The sequence below is a fragment of the Sturnira hondurensis genome, unplaced genomic scaffold, assembly GCF_014824575.4.
Source record: "Sturnira hondurensis isolate 20B ecotype Veracruz unplaced genomic scaffold, ASM1482457v3 Scaffold0009244, whole genome shotgun sequence".
Taxonomy (NCBI): Eukaryota; Metazoa; Chordata; class Mammalia; order Chiroptera; family Phyllostomidae; genus Sturnira; species Sturnira hondurensis.
This window is the reverse complement of record NW_028081875.1, coordinates 4,506,976-4,528,131: the sequence shown is the minus strand read 5'-3', so window position 1 is coordinate 4,528,131 and position 21,156 is coordinate 4,506,976. Positions and strand designations below refer to the sequence as shown.

General features: G+C 46.4%; 1 protein-coding gene across 1 annotated transcript; it reads left to right on the top strand.

Annotated features, from left to right (window-relative positions):
* Positions 1–6,717: 6,717 nt before the first annotated feature.
* On the top strand, positions 6,718–9,581 carry INSM1 (INSM transcriptional repressor 1). Its single transcript, XM_037057019.1, has one exon. It carries the CDS (start codon positions 6,917–6,919, stop codon positions 8,459–8,461), a length of 1,545 nt encoding a protein of 514 aa, XP_036912914.1. The 5' UTR covers positions 6,718–6,916; the 3' UTR covers positions 8,462–9,581.
* Positions 9,582–21,156: the final 11,575 nt, after the last annotated feature.

Here is a 21,156-nt window from a genome sequence, read left to right as displayed (position 1 = left end):
GGCTTTGCTTGGGGGGGGGAGGTGAGGGAGAGCTGGTACATATCACTTGTAATATGGGCCAGAAACCCTCTTTTTTACAAATAAAGCAAATTAAATGACTACTAGAAAACATATGCATCCAGAAACAATACATAAGATTGTTTTTATGTATTTGGATTTTTTAGTTGATAGTGTGACACTATTTGTGACTGAATTTTGACCAGCAGGGATTAAAATTGGTTTTCATAGACACAATTCTAGTTTTTGTTCTTTTTTTTGTATTCATGCTAATGTTTAGCAAAAGTTGGCACAATCACAAGGAAAACACAGCTATTAGGAGGAAAAGTCATAGTTGGCATTACAGAATTCTACATCTATTATCATCAAGTGGACACTTCTCAAAAACAAAATTATTCTAGCACACCAGACACTGATTTTTCTAAGACAGTCAAAAGTAAGCAATAAACCCCGCTAATTCCTCTACACATAGGTTTTACACAAATGCATGGGTCATTTAGGGTGAGGGTCCAGCTTTGACCATATAGTACAAACTGCAACTTGAGTGGAGAACAATCATTACTGATTTACTCCTCAAACTGTAAACGCAACACCCATGGAACCATATTTCAGGGGCCTGCAAGTGAGTCAGCTCAAGAAACTATTCTCCCCCACTCCCATCAGCAAATGGAGTGTCTGTGATAGGCCTGGGACCCTTAGGTGATTAATAGAACAACCTCAGAGGATCAACAGTTATGATTTCTGTGACCAAGTATTACCATTAACAAGGTTTTAGTCACATTAAAGGGACCTGTAAATGACAACATAAATCTTAATGTTGAGTCATACATAAATTTAATGTTTTCCTTTGCTGCTTTTTAAAAAAACAATCCTGAACTTCTGTAAGTGTCGTGACAGATTTGAAAATATCCAGATTATATTTTAGTCTGCAAAATGTGTCAGATGAGGTTATCACAGCCATCGTCTCACAGCCAATAAGTGAGTCGTTTCATGAATCTAGCATAGATTAACATGTATGTGAAAATGAGCATTTTACTACCAAGAAACAACTTTTCTAAGAATAAGAGAAGCATCCAAGAGTGGATGATCATAGATTGAAATTGGCTGTTTTAAGGGTTTGGGGAGAAAGAAGACATTTACTCCTTACTGATGATGAAGACCTACAAAAGAAAGGGTTTCAGAGAGACTGATATTTGGACTTCTCTTGGTATGCCACAGGCACAGATTCTGTGAAGACAGATTGCATGCATGAAGTCCATATGTATTTCAGTATTTGCTGTTGAGCTGGGGACTCTTGGCCTCTAAGCCTGACTTTTGAATTCTGTAGTTTTGAACAAAGAATACTGATGAGAAAATATCAAAATTGATTTTCCCAAGTTTCTCCCAAATTGCATGCAACAAGCATGCCTCCCAGATGCCTCTGATGATCTCCTGGCGTATGTTAGATTGCAACAGAGTGTAGTCACCTCCTTTCCCAAAGTGGCTCCTATTATTACACCCAAATATTACAGAAAAGCAAAGGAAAAATAAGAGGTGGGAGAGGCAAGGGAACACTGCATGGAGAATAAAGTGTAAAGCCAATCAATATTTACCCCTGGAAGAGGGACACGGAGGAAGGGAGGGAGAGAGAGAACACACAAGTGCACAGGGTGAGCGAGAGGAGCTGTTGATTGTTTTCTGGTTGAGAGAAGAGGTGACGATAAGGCTGGGATAAAGTGAGCCCGGGAATGGGGGCAGGAGCCGGCAGCTGTATGCTAATGCTCACAGAAACCAAGCCTCTCCGTCCCCCATTAAAGCAGGCAGCCAGGAGGCCACACGTCACTGAACAAATAGGCTCCTCTAGACAAATAAAATAACACGTGTTGGCCTGCAGGGAGGAGGGAGTTGGGGGAGGGGAGGGAGAGAGGGGGAAGACAGAAAGGAAGAGTAAGAGTGAGGAGAGGGAGACAGGGAGAGAGGTGTGAGTGAGAGAGGGAAGAAGGATGGGAAGAGAGAGGGCAGGGAAGAGAAAACAGAAGGGGTGGGGGAGATAAAAGAGACTGGGAGAACCAGGGAGAGGGAAAGTCTGAGAGGGAAAGAGTCAGAATGTGGGGAATGCCGGGAGGGAGAAGGGGAAAGACAGGAGGAGTGAAAGAGTTGGGAGGAGAGAACCAGCGGCGGGACAGGGTGTGGGCAGTTGAGTGGAGAAAGGGGAGAAAGAAAGAGAGACCAGGCCCGAGGAAAGAAAAGACACGGAGAAGCAGAGGGGAGGAAAGGAAAGGAGGACAGAGGTGGGAGAAAAGCAAGAAGAGAAGTAGGACTAGAGGAAGCAAATAGGAAGCGGGGTAAGAACCCATAAACCCCAAAACCAAAAGCAGGAACAAGAAAAGGGGGACCCAGGCCAAGGAAAAAAGTTCAGGGTTATGGTCCCCAGGAGTCTGGCTACCTCTGTGTGTATTTCTTCGCGGGAGAAGAGAGGGGAATACTGGAGTCGCAGTGACCTTTCTGGTCAGTTTCTGATGGTTTTGTCGATGCCTTTTCTGAGATGGAGGCGCTCGAAAAATGGGGCCCTCACCTCACAGGTGGTAGCAGTTTCCTTGTGCGGCCACGTTCAGTGTCATCTGAGCTACTCACTGCCACCGCAGTTCTTCCCGGCAGGCTACTCTGGTTATGACTTTCCCACATTTTCTAGCTTCGCCTTTGCCAGTTTTTGCCGATGCCACCCTTTCAATCGTCCCTCTCCCCGTCTCGGATGGTCCCGACCGAGGCTAAACAAACGGTCCCGAGGGCATTTCAAGGACAGTTCCGTGGCCCCGGTGGCACACTGGGGAGGATAAAAGAGGCGGCAGCCACCCCTTTCGCCCCCAGTCGAGTAATGCGTGCGCAGCAGATGGGGGGGGGGGGACACTTGACACTCAGGGGAGGGACGTACTTGAGCGCCGCTGCTCCCGCGCCCGGCGGACCGCAAGGCCTCGCGGACTCTCCCTTGTTCGCTTTCTTTCATACACTCTCCTTTTGTGTGGAATTATTTAAACGGGAGAGCCGAGGCAGCTTTATGCTAATGTGTCGAACAAAGGCGACAGCCCGCGGGCGGGGGCTCTAAAGGTGCCCAGAGGCCCGAGTGGCCGCGCGGGGCAGCGGGCGGCGGGCTGCGCGTGTCTCTCGCGTGCCCCTGGGACTGACAAAACAACTACTCATTCCTGCAAACACAAAGCCTCTCCCGGGCTCGGATCGGCGCGCGGCGCCCTCTCCGGCTCGGCCCCTCCGGGACTTGAAGGCATGTACTAAAGCGGTAACGCACGGTCCAGGCTAGGTCGTGGCTCGTGTACCAGGAGGGCCTGGGGTGAGGCTTCTGGAAATTCAGGAGAGCGGTAGCCCCAGAAGGAGGATTGGGGTACGTGGGGGTGGGAACCTGACCGACTACTCCGTCCCGCCCATCCCTAGCTTCTCCAAACGCACTCCGAGCCACGACCTCTCTGAATTCAGGGGTTGCCTGGACTCTTCAGGGGACAATTCCTAGGCCGAAATCCCTAACCACCATCCGCCTTGAACTCTCATTTCCAAGCTTCGAGCTTTCTAGAAACTCCCTGGAGCCAGATTCTTGAGCTTCGAGATTGCAGTGAACTCGGGCGCACTCCCCGATGGGGAGCCTGGGACCTCAAAACGGAAAATTTTAGAGCGCCCGCGACATCCAGCTCTGCAGCGGTCCAAGGATGAAGGCACGAACGGGTCTGCAAGGACCTGAAGCAACAGAGTCCGCCGTATTTTTCCAAAACGCCGGCCAGGACCCCACAGGAAAGGAAGGAGTCACCTTGGACCCGAGAAGAACACTTCGGGGACCCTTCCTAAGATCCTTACGCCTGTTGGCTTTAGCGAAGCTACCTTGGAAGGGCTGGGGGGGGCGGGGGGGCACAAATCAACGCTCAGAGTTTCCCCAACTCAACTTCTTTCGACAGGTATTACAAACGCAGAGCGCAAAGGCCCGCGCAGGAGCGCAGCGTGGTGGCGCTTCGATCTAACTTGAGGAAGACAAGTATCTTCACTCCCTGTCAGGATGTTCGCAGACTTGCACATTCTGAGAAATAAAGTCACGCAGAAAATAACTACCGGGTGCAGGAGTGCATGTCCTCAGAGCTTGCTGGTGGGGGTGTGCGTGCATGCGCGCGCAGCCTGATCACTACCTAGCTCTGGGTTATGAAATTAGTTTCTATTACTTGTACCTTTCAGCTGCCCATTTATTTTGACAGTACCCTTCTGAAAGCAGATTTCATTTTCGCCGCCGAGACTAGAAACCACAAATAAAAAAGAAACGGATCCATTGAATCCTGGTACCTCCATAGTGTTCAATAGATTCTCTTGGTTTAATTCAGAGCCCTGTTTGAATTCCCTGCATTCAGGCAGGCGTTTTGTTTTGTTTTGCCCCCTGCCTCTTTACAATTATGGGTGTTATTATTTTTAAAGGATTTACAAGGTGACTAACTCTCCCTGTTATCTGTTGCATGAAAGAAGTGTTACACATGCAGAACTAAACATCCCGCAGTCAGTTGGGGATAGCTGACCGAGCCCTGCCCTATTATTCCACAATCCAGATGGGACTCGCGATTAGAAAATAAAATTGGGCAAAACGGTCCTGGAATCCCTTTCCCACTTCTGTTCACCATCAGTATTAACCAGGGCTCAAAGAGCAACGAAATATAACATCGGTTGCTTTTAGACTGTAACAATTTATAAATTTTAGATAAACTCATTTTAGAATTTCTAACTTTATTTTGTAGAACTAGCACTCATCATCTCACTTAGCATTTTAAAGCGAGGGCGAGAGCTTTCAAAATATATTCCATTATATGTATTCTTCTCTTTTCAGTCTGTGAGTTAAAAAATGTCATAAACAAAATCATCAAATATTTTTCCCTTGATTAACCAAATTGATTAACCCTAACAACTGTCCCATTACAACTTATAATTCATGTGGACTCACATTTTGAAATTCTGTTTAATTTCCATGCCAGGGTATTTTCAGAGGGAAAATTCGGAAATGATTAAATACCTTTAGTGGAATTAAGCATAAGCAAAACTCAGCAAAATCTATTTGGGTGCAAAGGGCTTTGCAGAAAAACGTCCGTTTCCTTCTCCTTCAATAAAGTGACATTTTCCTCATAATATATCACACTTAGGTGGGTTTGCTACTTGTTCCCAAAGGGATGAGCGATCAGAGACACTGCGCACTCTGGGGTTCTGCCCCGGTTCCCAGAGATGCTGCCTTTTGTGCTTCCTCAGGGCTGGGCTGAGAAGAGGATGGAAGCAAAGGACCAAGTCTGGGTCCCAACGATCACTGTTGGGTCACTGTTGTCTTTTCCTGGTGGCACGGGGCGAGGGGGGAGGGTGGCTGCAGCTTCTCCTCTCCGAGGCCACAGCCTGCCTTAGAGGACAGATTGCCTTCCACCACTACCCCCTCAGCCGGCAGCATGCGTCGCTTTTGCATCCAGATTGGCCGCGACCCGTGCTCAATAGCTGGAGGTTAATTTCCTTCTCAAAGGTGAAGGGGGCACGGCTCCGGGGGGGCCTACGCCAAGACCCGCGGCCCTTTTATTCCTCAGAACTTTGATTGGAGCCCATGATTTAGCATCTGATGTCAACTGGCAGACAAAATGCCTGATCCGAATGAAAATGCATGAGGCCTCTCAAGGAGAGCTGAAACCAGCTCCACTGGGGCGAAAGCGACTGACCTCGGGTTTGGGACTTTGGCCAGTTACACCGAAAATCAAGCCAGCCCCCGGCAACTGGGAGGCTCCGAGCGGCCTGTGCCCTGCCCCTCCGAGGATGCCAATCACCAAGCTTTCCTGAATTAAAAAAAAAAAAAAGTTCAGAAATTCAAGTTCCTTTTCGAAGCCAGTCCGCCACCTTTAGTGCATCGTCTTCTGGCAACTGAAGAACTGCGGTGTCAACTGATTCTCTAAATCGAGAGAAATCTTTCCAAGACCTGGGGTCGCGGGCCCAGGTGGAGAAAACATCACCATCGGCTGCAGCCACAAGGCCAGATCCTCGCCCTAATCTTGGAACCCCATTTTCGCTTGGATCCTGCGTCCCTCGACCCACCCATCCGAAATACCGGTTGGGTTTCTCCACAGCCCAGGCTTTGCAGCTATTTTCAATTCTCAGTTATTTCCCAAACAACACAAGGAGTTACTGTGCCTCCGCGGACCCCTCTCTCCTCAACAGCCGCTCTCAAACCTCTCCCGCGCCTGCTGTGGCCTACCACCGCCCCTACCCAATCAGTGCGCCCAACTTCCCCTCCGCTCCGGCTCGCGCATTGAACCCTCCTGCATATTTGGGGCCATCCTTCTCCTTTGTTGCTATTTTGCTCCAGGCCCGCGGATAATCCCCGCGCGGGAGGGGGCATGCATTGTCGTGCTGATAGACGCGCCCATTTGGCGACTCCGCGCCCCCCGGAGGAGAGACACAAAGCCCAGGCACGTGCGCCTCCTTTTAGAGGAGCAGCAGACCGTGAAGTGAGGCGGGGTCAGGCGTGTGCCTGGGCCGGGCGGGGTGGTGGCGCCTGACCAGGCGGCGGCGGGGCGCGCGCAGGGGGCCCAGCGCCCTCAGGTACATCTGCCGCACCTACCGGGCGACCCCCGAGTCCCGACCCCCTTTTTGCCTCCCCGCCGCTCTCCCACCCACCCTACCCGGGGGGAGGAGCTGCGGGCGAGCTGATTGGCTAGGGAGAACGCGGGAGGCGAGAACAATGGCCCCCTCCCCCTGTTAAAGGAGAGCAGCTCTCAGGCTCGGGGTCTGGGACGCGCGTGCAGAGCACAGATCCGGGCGGAGCTATCACCGGCGCCACGAAATTACCGCAGCCGCCGCGCCCGTGCCACAGGCCCGGGTCACTGAGGCCGAGCGTAAAGGTGGGACCGAGACTGCGTCCTCCTCGCGCTGCGCCAACATGCCCCGCGGCTTCCTGGTGAAGCGCAGCAAGAAGTCCACTCCGGTGTCTTACCGGGTCCGCTGCGGCGAGGACCGCGACCGCACGCAGCTGCTCTCGCTGGTATGCCGGGGAGCTCGCTCCGAGCCCCTTGCGCCGAGCCCGGGCCCGAATCCGCTGCCGCAGCCGCAGCCTCAGCCACAGCCCGCGGAGCGCACTCAGGCGGCGCTAGCCGCCGCTCTCTCTTGCGCGCCCGGCCAGCTGCCACCCCAGCCCGGCCCGCTCGCTACGCACTTCGGCAACCCCGAGGCCGCGCACCCCGCGCCGCTCTACAGCCCCACGCGGCCAGTTAGCCGCGAGCACGAAAAGCACAAGTACTTCGAGCGCAGCTTCAACCTGGGCTCACCGGTCTCGGCCGAGTCCTTCCCCACGCCCGCTGCGCTGCTCGGAGGTGGCGGTGGTGGTGGGAACGGTGCGGGAGGCAGCGGCACCTGCAGCGGCGACTCGCTGTTCTTTGCGCCCGCGGAGCTCAAGATGGGCACCACTTTCTCAGCGGGCGCTGAGGCGGCCCGCGGCCCGGTGCCCGGTCCTCCGCTGCCCCCCACTGCCTCCCTGCGGCCCCCGGGCAAGCGGCCCGTGCCCTCCGCCGCCGCCCCGGAGCCTCCCGCCAAGGTGGCCAAGGCTCCGGGCTCCAAGAAGCCCAAAGCCATCCGAAAGCTGCACTTCGAGGACGAGGTTACCACGTCGCCTGTGCTCGGGCTGAAGATCAAGGAGGGCCCGGTGGAAGCTCCGCGGGGCCGCGCGGGGGGCGCGGCGCGACCACTGGGCGAGTTCATCTGCCAGCTCTGCAAGGAGGAGTACGCCGACCCCTTCGCGCTGGCTCAGCACAAGTGCTCTCGAATCGTGCGCGTGGAGTACCGCTGCCCCGAGTGCGCCAAGGTCTTCAGCTGCCCCGCCAACCTGGCCTCTCACCGCCGCTGGCACAAACCGCGCCCTGCGCCCGCCGCCGCCCGCGCGTCAGAGTCCGAAACCGCTGCCAGGGCTGAGGCGCGGGAGGCGACCGGCGGGGGCAGCGACCGCGACACGCCGAGCCCCGGTGGCGTGTCGGAGTCGGGTTCGGAGGACGGGCTCTACGAGTGCCATCACTGCGCTAAGAAGTTCCGCCGCCAGGCCTATCTGCGCAAGCACCTGCTGGCGCACCACCAGGCTCTGCAGGCCAGGAGCACGCCGCCCGAGGCCCAGCGGGAGGACCTATTGGCCTTGTACCCGGGGCCCGAGGAGAAGGCGCTGCAGGAGGCGGCCGGAGACGGCGAGGCAGCAGGCGTGCTCGGCCTGAGTGCCACGGCCGAGTGCCACTTGTGTCCGGTATGCGGGGAGCCGTTCCCCAGCAAGGGTGCCCAGGAGCGTCACTTGCGCCTGCTGCACGCCGCCCAGGTGTTTCCCTGCAAGTACTGCCCGGCCACGTTCTACAGCTCGCCTGGCCTCACGCGGCACATCAACAAGTGCCACCCGTCCGAGAATAGACAGGTGATCCTCCTGCAGGTGCCCGTGCGTCCGGCCTGCTAGAGCGCGCCCTCCATCCCGGCCCTCCGAACTGTGCCTTCGCTTGGAGACCCAAGAAGAGAGTGCGCCCTGCGCGCCCCGACCCGCGTAGCGCCGCGGCCCTCACCCCGGGCGAACGTGTTGTCTCCACTCCTTGTGGTGTGGTGTGGCGTGACGGTAACCCCAGTTCTCTCGTTGTGACTTCCTTTGGAGACCCCACTTTTGCGTCGTGACCCTTTCCCCCTTGGCGCAATAGGAGCCAGTCTCTTCTGTACAAGGGAGAAAAGCTGTACTCGTTTGTCTCGTGGTTGGAAACCTCTCCTTGCAGAGGAGAGCTGTTTTTCTTACTAGTATTCGCTGTGTTCAATGGTCTAGAAATGCGGTTTGCTCTTGCCTACCAATCTCTGCTCTCTCTGTATGTAGCGTACGGGTTGTTTTGGGTGAATCTTGAGAAAGAAATGCCTTTATATTTCACAGGCTGTAAGTTGAACTTCCCACACGATTAGCTTTATTATGGCTTGTGAACTGCTGGAGTCTGGCTTTACCTTTTTGTATGTGAACAAATCGAATTGTTTTTAAAAAGTTTTCTTTAGTATAGCCACAAATGCCTTGAACTGCTGTCTTTTGGGGATTGTTTTGGGGGGAAGGGAAGGGAATTTTCAGAAGATGCTGTAGAAACTGCCTCAATGTTTCACATAAGACTTTTGGGTTTGATCGCCTTTGTTGAGTGAGGAAGGACTATATGAGTTCCCTCTAAATGTATATGTTGATTTATGAGTAATTGTTATTTATTCTTTATTTATTTATATTAATTATGAAGATTAAGATATATTTGATTGCGGACCTTTTTTTCCCCTTGGTGTGTGTGTTCCTCCTGCCACTCTTGACATTTCACTGTGCATTTTACAAGAGAGCCTTTTTCTAAAGGGGTCTGCTAAAAGTTTTAACTTTTATACCTATCTGAGTGAGTTACAGACAACCTACCATTTTATTCTGCTTGGAGGGCCCCTGAGGCCCTGTACAACCGACAGCTCTTACTTTTAAATGCAATCTCTTTTCTACATACATTATTTTCTTAATTGTTAGCTATTTATAGAAAGCTTCAATAGAACTGTTTCAACTGTATAACTATTTACTATTAAAATAAAATATTTTCAAAGTCAAAGAAGGGTGGACTTATTTCTGCATCATACGGTTTCAAGAAGGATTTGAAACGGAGTTTCCGATGATTTCTTAAAAGTCCTTTTTTTTTTATTGAGGGAAAACGCCCCACCACCGTCATGAGGATCCTGGGTTTTTAGAGCTGAGCCTAAACTGCTGGGTTCTGCCCTCTGCCAGTAAAAGGGTGCGGTCTCAACCCCCCCGACGAGAACTGAAAGCTTATTGGGGTCCTTAAAAATATACTGGAAGGGGGAGTTAGAATGGAAGCTTTGAGAATCTTTTTCAGAGAAATCTGGGTAGGTACCCATAAATCTATCCTTTCGACCAAAGAAGATACAGGAATACCATTCTAATTTAGCAGACCCTTCATTTCCTGAGAGTTTGGAGCTCAGTGTAACAGTATTTCTTCAAATAAATAAAACGGTTAAACTAGAAGAAAGAAGAATGATTTTACAGTCAGATTTTCAAAGTAAGGGGAACAGACCAATTCACATTTGGATGCAGTGGAAGTTAGGCAACTGGGTTTGGGGTAAGGGCTTAGAAATTATTTACCAGTCAGGTGAGTAATCCATCTGGGTGGGAGCGGAATAGAGCACCATATATTTGGGGTATTAAACTTAATAGCAGGCCATTACAATGTTTTCCATTTTGTGTCACTCAGCAATTTGAAGAACAAGTCTGTCTCTTGTCAGTTAACATTTTGAGTTGTTTTCTTCTGTCCTTGAAACACTGATTAGCAAGCTGTGCTAAACATCACAATCGTGCTTTCACCTTCCTTTTGTGGTATGTCTTTGCTACTTTTCCTGCGACCCACTACATCTTCCATGGTTTGCAAAGAGGTTTTAGAAATCTGCACAGGGTCTGCATTTCTGAAGGGTGTATCTGGAATGGTGCTGGGAAGGGCAGCCCGTGAGAAACTTCACATTGTGTACCCAAAGCTTTGCATAAGAGGGTTTAGTGAAAGGCTCAGCTCTCATGTATATTGAATATTCCACCCTTTGTGACAAACAGACGAAGAATAACAATGAAGGAGAAGCCACTGCAGGTAAGTTGCCTCAGGGACAAACTACGTGTTGTTTTTTGAATTGCTGATGGCTACACATTTTACCAGCTTGGAAAACAGGAAGACAAAAAGCTCAGTGCCCACACAACATAAAAGCACAGGGACAAAGAAGTATTTTTAAAATTCTGAAAACCCAAAGAAAGAAAAATTTCAATTTGTGGGTTGATGGCTGCTCCCTCTGAGCAACAATATTAAAGTTTAAAAAAATGTTCATTCTGAATTACATTATGTGTTAAAAGATCCCTCATACTGAGGGTTAGTGTATGTTTTATGTCATTAAATTTTTTCCCTAAAAACCTGATGGTTGGCTACACACGATGACTGGAATCCTGTGTGCAGGTATAGCACCTTCTCATCTGTGGTCAGCTCATTGTTATTCTTATCCGTGATGGTAAATAAAATTTGGTTTACAAATGTGTTCCTTTAAATTTATTTTGATTTACCAAATATACTTTTTCTAACATAGAGATCATATTTCATTTCTATAAGATATTAAGTGAAATTGTATAGTAAATGGAGTATATTAAAGTTGGCTAAACAGTGTAGAATAAATCAAAACACTTGGTCAGTTATTTCAAAGTATGAGTTAGCAGAATATCCCAAAACAAGGAAATCCATTTCCTTTATATACTCTCTCCCCCCACCCTCTCTCTCTCATTCTTCCTTGGAAAATAAGGTCACAAGGTTTCCTATAATAGAATATCAAGTGATCAAGTGGAAGTGCACTTACCTTATTTATAAATATGCAAAGGATGCTGAGGACATCCTGTGTTCAGGTTGCTCCAAGTTTGGATGACCATCACTGGAAACCAGCCAAGATTCTATACCCACCCACAGTGAGGGACTGGTGCTGGAAGGGGCAAAGTGGTCAGGAAAAGTAAGTACATCAAGGAGGAAGGAGCTAAAATAGAGAACAAATAAAGGAAAGAATTTTATTTTTGCCAGTGGTGTCCACACTTTCCTACTTCCATACAAATGTGGTGGAACAAGCAAAAGATTGTTCAGCACTCCTTGGTTCTGAAACAACAGGCAGACATGCCAATTTGCCCTTTCTTCAAAATTGATACTATCTTCTTGAGGCACATTCCCCTGGAGGCCTGGAGAAGTTGGGGATCCTATGGCTCTCACAGCAAGAATGTTGTAGTGATAATGTTGTCACCCTGGCCAGCTCCTCACAGGCCTGCGCTATGGAGGCAGCATTACTTCTTTAGCACCTTCTACCTGGAGCTCCCACCGGGTCCATCACTGGGGTCCTACCCACATCGCACAGCAGAGGCAGCTGATCCAGTGGAACTCGTAAGCACAAAACCAAGGTTAGAGGCTCAATGGCTGTCCATGAGGATCCCATGGTGGAGCAGATCAGAGTCCTAGAGACTGCTGAGCTCTGGCCACTTGGTGACACATGTGGACATGTTGGGGAGACCAGGTGCACAAGGTTGGGTTGGCCAAGGCCAGTCATCAGGCAGATGTCACCCAGAGTAATCTGTGCCTCGATGCTGTGGCTGAGGGTGCTCTGTTTCTCATTTGCTTCCATTAGCTCTGCTGCAGGATCCCACAGACTAGCCTTGGCCTCCACCAGCTCCAGGTCCATCCTTTGGACACAATTCTACAGGCATCCACAAAGGCTTCAAACAAAACAAAGCAGGAGAATGTGTCAAGAATCCTAGAGAAGAGATAACATCATAACTAACATCTTCACCCGCTCAGTGTCTTGCAAAAGAGGAAGGGTCTAGCAGCATGGGCAAGTCCTTCAGCTCTGTTGATTCCCTTGGTTCCCACAGACCTGTGTGTCCTCACCTGTCAACTGGAGAGAATGGGGTTCCGTGAGACACAGTAAGACATCTAGGAGTTCCAGAGACTGAGATGAAAGGCAGCAAGGATCCCAAAGGGAGGAGGTATTTTCTAAATGGCAGGAGAAAATCCACTATGTTGGGAGTGCTATTCTGTGACATTTAGGATTAATTATAAATCCACTGGCCTGTGGCAGGCAGACTTTGAGCAAACTTGCTATATTTTTGCAGAAGGGACATTTTGGTCTTGCAGAGAAATTTTCTGGCAAATGGTCCTTAGTGTATAGAGTCAGTTATATGTCACATATACACATAGTGTATGTTAGCTTGTTACAGGGCCAGTTTAAGTTATAACCTTTTTGTGGCAAGACAAGAGAAACCTGTAATGTTTGGTAGTTAAAGGGAAAAGCTGTGGGATTTAGAGAAGATCAAGGCGTGGGGGGAACTGACTTATAGAGAGAGACCCAGGAGATGGCAAACCACATCTGTATCAGAGAATCACTGAATGGCAACATGTAAAGATCTTGAATCCATTTGATTTCCAAGATGGTACCAAACCATGAGGCACACAGTACAGTGTTCTAAATATATTTAGGATTCTATTCTAAATTATGGAAACATCTGGTTAATGTTTGGCAAAATAACTTGGAAATAATAGCTACAAATTCCACTCAGCTGAGAGAGAAAGCAACCAAATGCACCTTCAAGTTACATCTCATCTTTACATACAAGGTCTGTTGGGAGAAAATTCAGCATTGTTAATATAATGAGAATGGTTTGAAAAAAACAGAATGGTTTTAGTGACATTGATGCAATCTGGCAGCCAAGGAGAGTGAACTAGAAAGTGCACGTGTGAACAATGACACCTTCACTGTACTAGTCAGTGGGTGCAGTAGAGTCTGTTGAGTGGACATGTGCACTGTGTGGCTGTTGCAGTCAAAATGACTGAGCAAGTAGTGCAACAAATCTGCACAAAATGTTGTGTTAAGCCTGAACATTCCTCTGTGGACACCATTCACATAATTCAGAAGGCTTCCGGGGACAATGCAATGAATGCAGTGCAAATAAAAATGTGGCACATAGGCTTCAAAGATGGTTGAAAATCTATTGAAAGTGATCCACTTTCTGGAAGGCCTGCAACAAGCAGAGCACCTGAGAATGTTGAGGGTGTGTACAGGCTGCAATCAACAAAGATAGGTGACTGACAGTGCAAGAACTAGAAGCTGATCTGGTGATTCCAAAAACTACCATGTCTGGGATTTTGACCCAGGATCTTGGTATAAAACATGTCATGGCAAAATCTGTTCAGTAACTTCTGTTACCAGAGCAGAAGATACATCACACTGCAGTTGCTAATAACTTGATTCAAACCACTACCAATAAACCACATTTCCTCAAGAAGATCTTAACTGGAGATGAATTGTGGGTTTATGGCTGTGATCCATTAATGAAGGCCCAGTCATCCCAATGGAAGTCTCCTTGTTCTCCATGCCCAACGAAAGCATAGCAAAGTGGCAGGGTTTTTTGATTGGGAAGGTGATGTCCATCACAAGTACACCCTTCCAGGCCAAACAATTAATAAGGGTTGCTACCTCAATGTTCTTCATTGGTTGAGAAATGCAATACCAAGAAAACAGCTGTAGCTATGGGCAACTGGTGATTGGCAGCTTCGTCTCAATGCACCCACTCATGCATCATGTCTCAGGCAGAGTTTTTGGCAAAACATGAAATCACCCAGGTGATTCAGCACGTCCTACAGCCCAGATTCGGCACCCTGCAACTTCTGGCTTTTTCCAAAACTAAAATCACTTTCTAAAGGGAAGAGATTTCAGACCTTCAATGATAGTCAGGAAAATATGGCAGGGAAGTTAATGATGACTCCAAAAAGGATCTCCCAGAGTGTTTTGAACAGTGGAAGAGGTGCTGAGAGAACTGTATAAGGTCCCAAAGTGCCTACTTTGAAGGGGACTGAGGCATCATTGTCTATGTACAAAGTTTCTCATATCTTCTTCAATAAATGTCTCCATTTTTCATATTATGTAGATGGATACTTTCTGAACAGAGCACAGCATTTATTGCAACTTATTTCTTCATTACCAACCTGCAGCATTCAATAACCCATACTCATCAGGAAAGTCTGGTATGCTCGTTAGTCTTGAGTTGTAATATGGCAACTCTCTCTCTAATAGGCACATTGGCAACACAGAGTGATGTTCAGAAGTGAGACTTAGTCATGGGGCCCACAGAATCATCCCACCCAGTTACCCTGGGAGAAAAAACTATACCCGAACATCCAGAGTGGGAGGACCATCCTGGGGCTTCCTCCCAACCCCATTGGTCTACCACATCTCCTCAGTGAGATTAGGTATGTTAAGTCCATAGGAAGGTGTGATGAGTGAAAAGAGCACTTTTCTGCCCAATGATTTCCATGAATAGAAAAATCGTTTTTTTCACCAGGAGAACTAGAGAACTCCTGCCTCCTGCTGAGGTAGCTGAAGAAACAAATTATTTCCTACCAATTCATCACCTCCTTGTCATGCAAACAAACAGCTACAGGTTATGGTGTCATCAAGGTAATTTTTCTGAACACAAATGAGTCCTGTTTCTTTGCACATTCCTTATGTGGAACTGCAGGAGGAAATCACTACAGGCCACATTGGGTCTTGGAAGTGACAGAGCCCACAAGCAAGGAATCTATGATAGATCTTCATGGTGAAGGGAATCCAATTCTCATGGCTGGGTGAAACAACTTGGCTTACAAGTTTACCATTCACAACTATTTTCTGGTCCTTATTAAGGCCTGATATGTTTCTCAGAATCAATGTAAGCATATGATTTGAAGTCAGTTAATGTATTTTCACTAACCCAAACACACAACCCTTAGTCTTTTAAGCCCTAACTATCATCATTTGTCCACCACATACTTTTATTGCGGGTTTGTTCTGTTGCATCTGTAAGTGGAATGTTCAGAACATGCAGACTTTATCTGGCAGTATATTGGTGAGCAGATGGGTTGCGGGGTAAATGTGTTTGTGTTTGTCTTGTTTGAAAATTTCTATACTGTGTGGTCTTCCTGGTGGCATTTCCACTGAGCATCCATGCCAAAGAAAGTTTTTCCATTAGCTCATTGCTTTAAGCTCACACGACTAGGATAAACAACTCTTAGAACATTAATTACATCAAAACAAAACCTATAGAATGTTTACTGCCAATGGAGCACATTCAAAGCTCACATGACTGGGATAAACTACTCTTAGAACATTAATTACATCAAAACAAAACCTATAGAATGTCTACTGCCAATTGAGAGCCAGCATTTAAAGCACATCATTTTCATGCTGCGCAGTGACACTAACATCTGTAAGAAGCTTGTCCACATTATTTGCATTCATAGTTCACCAGGACTACTGTCTCTTCATCAGAACCCAGGTATTTACTCTTCCTTCCACCTGGTTTGAGCCAGTAGAGTGAACATCACACAAAGGGAACAAGAATGAAAACATCACCCTGAATCCATTATTTGCCTCTTTCACTCATCAAAAGGTCCCTTTTATTTGAATGTAATATCTGCTTCATCTCTGATTCAGTGCCCCTTCTCAAACACCACAGCCAGGTGACAGTCACACTTAATGGTGACAGGATGGACAGAGTGAGCTAAGAGGCTATTGTTTGTTGAATCTGATAGGAAGGAGAGGAGGTGTCAGTGCATGGAAAAGTTTCAGAGAAGGTTCTTTCTACAGAAGAAAAAAAGATAGGCTAAAATTTCCTCTGAGCACAAAGAACGGAAGAGGATGGGGAACTTAGGCTGTAACACATGTTTACAATATTGCCATTTCAAAGTTGGTAACACCAACTGATTACAGTTCTTTTCTACTGCTATCTGTTCTATTGTATTATATAAAATGAGGCTTTACCATTCTAGAATACAGTTACAAGGAGGTTATTTTTAGGATATGAGCAGACACAGATAGGAATAGTGTACACAAAAATGATTGAATTGAGAATTATCCGAGACAAAGGAGATGAACTAAATTCCAGTCTCTGGAATCCAAATCTGAACAGAATCATGTTAGATCTCATCAAATATTTTACACCACAGAGAAACACTTTCTTTTTATCATTCACCTCTTTAATAGAAGACTTGTGTTGCTTCTTTTGAACAGTATTACTATCCTTGATATCTTCTCAAGGGTTTTCACATGAGTATCTTGCTAAATTATTAAACAGTTATTGTTTAAAATCATTTAGTGAATATTAGTATAATTAAGATTTCAGATTTGTCTCAAAAATCCTTTGCTCTATTAATCAAAGCAAAAATCATAATTTTCCCTTTGTTCATATTTCCAAAATTTGATAATTCGAATTAAAAAGAACTGAGAAAAAGTAAGCACATTATAAAAAAGTTTTTATTTATTTTAGAGAGAAGGAAAGGGAGGTAGAGAGAGAGGGAGAGAAACATCAATGTGTGGTTGCCTGTTCCACATCCCCTACTGGGGACCTGGCCCACAACCTAGGCATGTGTCCTGACTGGAAATCACACCAGTGACCCTTTGATTCACAGTTCGGTGCTTAATCTACTGAGCCACATCAGCTAGGGTAGTAAACACATTATAACTACCCTGATTTCTTTGTTGCAGCAGCTGGGATCTTACACCGTCTAGGGTTATGCTGAGATTCTACAATTATTGCCACCATTGCGATATTTCACCATCTCTATCATCATAACAGAAAAGGCTAAACCAGGTGTGGGTGAACTAAGCCCAAGTCCAAATCCAGCCATAGGCCTGTTTTGTAAATAAAGTTTTATTAAAACATAGTCATGCCCATTCACTACTGTCTATGGCTGTTTTCATACTGTGATGGCCAAGTTTGGTCATCACTATAGAGACTACATATATGCCCACAAGACTAAAATATTTACTCTTTGGCCCTTTATTAAAAAGTTTACTGACTCCAGGGCTAGAAAATAAAATTGTGCAGTACTGCTTTAGAGATTGCCTGCATTCCTGCCCTTGGTTAGATGGTAACTTGGTCTTTATGAAAACTATTTTGTTTAATTGTCTGTTGAGTGCCATAAACTCTACAACTTAGTATTTATAGCCTCAAAAATTGCAAAATTGAGAACCATAGTTTTTATAGGTGCCATGACCTCAGACACCACTATTAAAACCCTAATTCTTTAAATGAGAAACTTAACTAAACAGGAATCATCTTCTAAGATAGGTTTGTTAATACTGCTCATGTTTGTCATTTCAACTGTAGCAGCTGTCAGGCAGTACATACAAGTTCTAACCTGTTAAGACATCCATAGAAACCAAATGGAAGAGGGAAGTTGTCTACTGGTGGGAGGTTATTTCCTCACTTTATCAAGTGAAAAGGCAACTCTTAAGTTGAATATAAGAAACTGCCATTTTTATAGATAAAAAATAAAGTGTTGATCAGTGTGAGACTTCCAGCCAAGATGGAGGCATAGGTAGACACACTGTGCCTCCTCACACAACCAAAATAAGGACAACAAGAATTTAAAAACAAAAAACAAGTACCAACAGAAAACTGAACTGTATGGAAGTCTGACAACCATGGAATTAAAGTAGACAATTCATCCAGATGGGTAGGAAGGGTGGAGTTGGGGGCCAAGTGGAGAGGGGTCTTGGCAAAGCGGTGGCTGGCAGACCCCGGGAGCACAAGGTAGCAGCAGGTGAACCCAGTGAGGTGGCAGATTGTGGAGGGGCATGATGCTCAAGGTGGCTGGCAGACTGGGAGGTCACACATTCACAAAGATAAACCAGGCAAAACTGGGGAGCGAGACAAACTGTGCAACCCAGGGTCCCAGCACCAACAAATAAAGCCTCAAACACCAATTGAAAACACCTGTGGAAGGGTGACACTCCAGGATAAACTCCCAACCTCACAGGAGAATTCATTGGAGAGACCCACAGGGTCCTAGAATGTACACAAGCCCACCCACTCAGGAAACCAGCACGAGAAGGGTCCAATTTGCTTAAGGGAAGTCAGGGAAGTGACTGAAATCCAGAAGAGAGCTGAGCAAGCACTATTGCTCTCTCTCGGGCCCCAGCCCCACATATAGTGTCACAACTCAGCGACTGGGTTGCCCTGCCCTGGTGAACACCAAAGGCTCTGCCCCTCACTACATAACAGGCATGTCAAAAAAAAATTGCCCCAAATGAAAGAACAGATTAAAGCCATAGAAAAAATACAACTAAGCAATGGACAGCCAACCTATCAGATGCACAGTTCAAAACACTGGTAATCAGGATGCTCACAGAATTGGTTGAATATGGTTGCAAAACAGATGAAAAAATGAAGGCTACATTAAGTGAAATATAGGAAAATGTACAGGGAACCAATAGTGATGGGAAGGAAACTGGGACTCAAATCAATGGAGTGGACCAGAAGGAAGAAAGAAACATCCAATCAGAAAAGAATGAAGAAACAAGAATTAAAAAAACTGAGGAGAGGCTTAGGAACCTCCAGGACATCTTTAAACGTTCCAACATCTGAATTATAGGGGTACTAGAAAGAGAAGAGGAAGTGCAATAAGTAGAAAAGTTATTTGAACAAATGATAAAGAAGAACTTTCCCATTCTGGCAAAGGAAATAGATTTCCAGGAAGTCCAGGAGGCTCAGAGAGTCCCAAAGAAGTTGGACCCAAGGAGGAACACACCAAGGCACATCATAATTACATTACCCAAGATTAAAGATAAGGAGAGAATCTTAAAAGCAGCAAGAGAAAAGGAGACAGTTACCTACAAAGGAGTTCCCATAGACTGTCAGCTGATTTCTCAAAAGTGACCTTACAGGCAAGAAGGGGCTGAAAAGAAGTATTCCAACTCATGAAATCCAAAGACCTACATTCAAGATTGCTCTATCCAGCAAAGCTTTCATTTAGAATGGAAAGGCAGATAAAGTGCTTCTCAGATAAGGTCAAGTTCATGGAGTTCATCATCATCAAGCCCTTATTATATGAAATGTTAAAGGGACTTATCTAAGAAAAAGAAGATAAAAAACTTGTACAGTAAAATGACAGCAAACTCACAATTATTAACAACCACACCTAAAACAAAAACAAACTAAGCAAACAACCAGGACAGGAACAGAACCACAGAAATGGAGATCACATGGAGAGTTAGCAACAAGGGAGTGGGAGGCGGAGAGAGGGGGAAAAGGTACAGAGAATAAGTAGCATAGACAGTAGGTAGAAAATAGACAGGGGGAGGGCAAGAATAGTATGGGAAATGTAGACGCTAAAGAACTTAAGACACATGAACATGAACTGAAGTTGGGGAATGTGGGTTAGAGGCAGTGTGCAGGGTGGAGGGCAGTGAAGGGGGAAAATGTGACAACTGTAATAGCATAATCAATAAAATACATTAAAAATAAAATAAAGTGTTATATCAACAATGTTATATGGTTCAGCATAACATTTCACGGATTTTTGGTATGTGTTGGCCTACAATTTTAACCAAAGACAGAAGAAAATTTTAATTCAGCATTGATAACTTTTAAAATATATTAATTCAAAAGCAGCGAGCACCTTCCAGTTGCCGACCTTATTTAATTGTGCAGACATTTGAGCATTTTGGGGCATGTAGATCAATGTTGAACAGTGAGAAATCTGCTTTGATTGGAAATGCCCAACCTCTACTTGAAATTATTTCGACAGCACATTTCTGATCCAATCTCACAAGTATGGCAACGACAGTGGAGAATGTGTTGTACTTTCTTTGTATGTATTTTTCAGCTCTTGTTACTCAAAGTGTGCCCCAGGGCCTGCAGCACTGGAGTCACCTGGGAGCTGGTAGAAATCAGAATTGCAGGCCCCACTCCAGACCCACAGAATCCGAACCTGCATTTCCTCCAGATCCTCAGGTATCTGTGTGCATGTCGATGTTTGATGCGCGGTGAGTGGGAGTGTGAGATATTCATCACATAGAGAGTGCTCCTGGATGTTGCCACCAATAGTGGGTTTGGTGTGGGAAGAGTTGATGGCTTGAAGTCTTAAGCACAGACCACTAATTCCAACTAATGATGGGTTTGTAACAGTAGTAACAGCTAAAATTCACCAAGTCCTTATCACTTACATGGTCTAAGGTCTTAATTTACATGATTGCTTATTGATTTCTCACAATTACTCATGAGGTTGTATTGATTACCCCCATATTAGGAGGGCAAAATGGAAGGCCCTACAAGGTGACATGACCATGACCAGTAAGTGGGGAAATCTAGGTGAGAGCAAGAAGGACAGTAGGTTATAGAGATAACCCCCAAAGGGGGCAAATGGAGCAGTGTGGGAGAATTCAAATGGATAGTGAAATACCAGAGCCTGAATTCCATCTTCCTGTCAGGGGCTGCTAAATCTTGGAGTGTGGCACGACCATGTAAGGACATACACAGTCCTCCCCCTAGGTCATGGGAACAACTGGTTTGCATTTTGGCAATTTAACTCCAAAGTAATAGTCTGAAGTTTCTACTAGGGTGTAAGAGAAAGGAGCCAAGCATGTCACCATTTCAAGTTATCTCCTATCTTGTACGTTGGAGAAACTTCTCATTTCTATGTGACTCAACCTGCAAACACAAGTATTCATGAGAAATAGGTTAATTTAACACTCCATAATTATAACTAAGGTTCTCATACTGGCATGGTTGTATACCAGATTCATGGATTCTGAAACACTTTCTCTTTG

Bases quoted from the DNA above. Each gene is read 5' to 3' on its own strand.
- INSM1 (XM_037057019.1), top strand. From the start codon at position 6,917: ATGCCCCGCGGCTTCCTGGTGAAGCGCAGCAAGAAGTCCACTCCGGTG.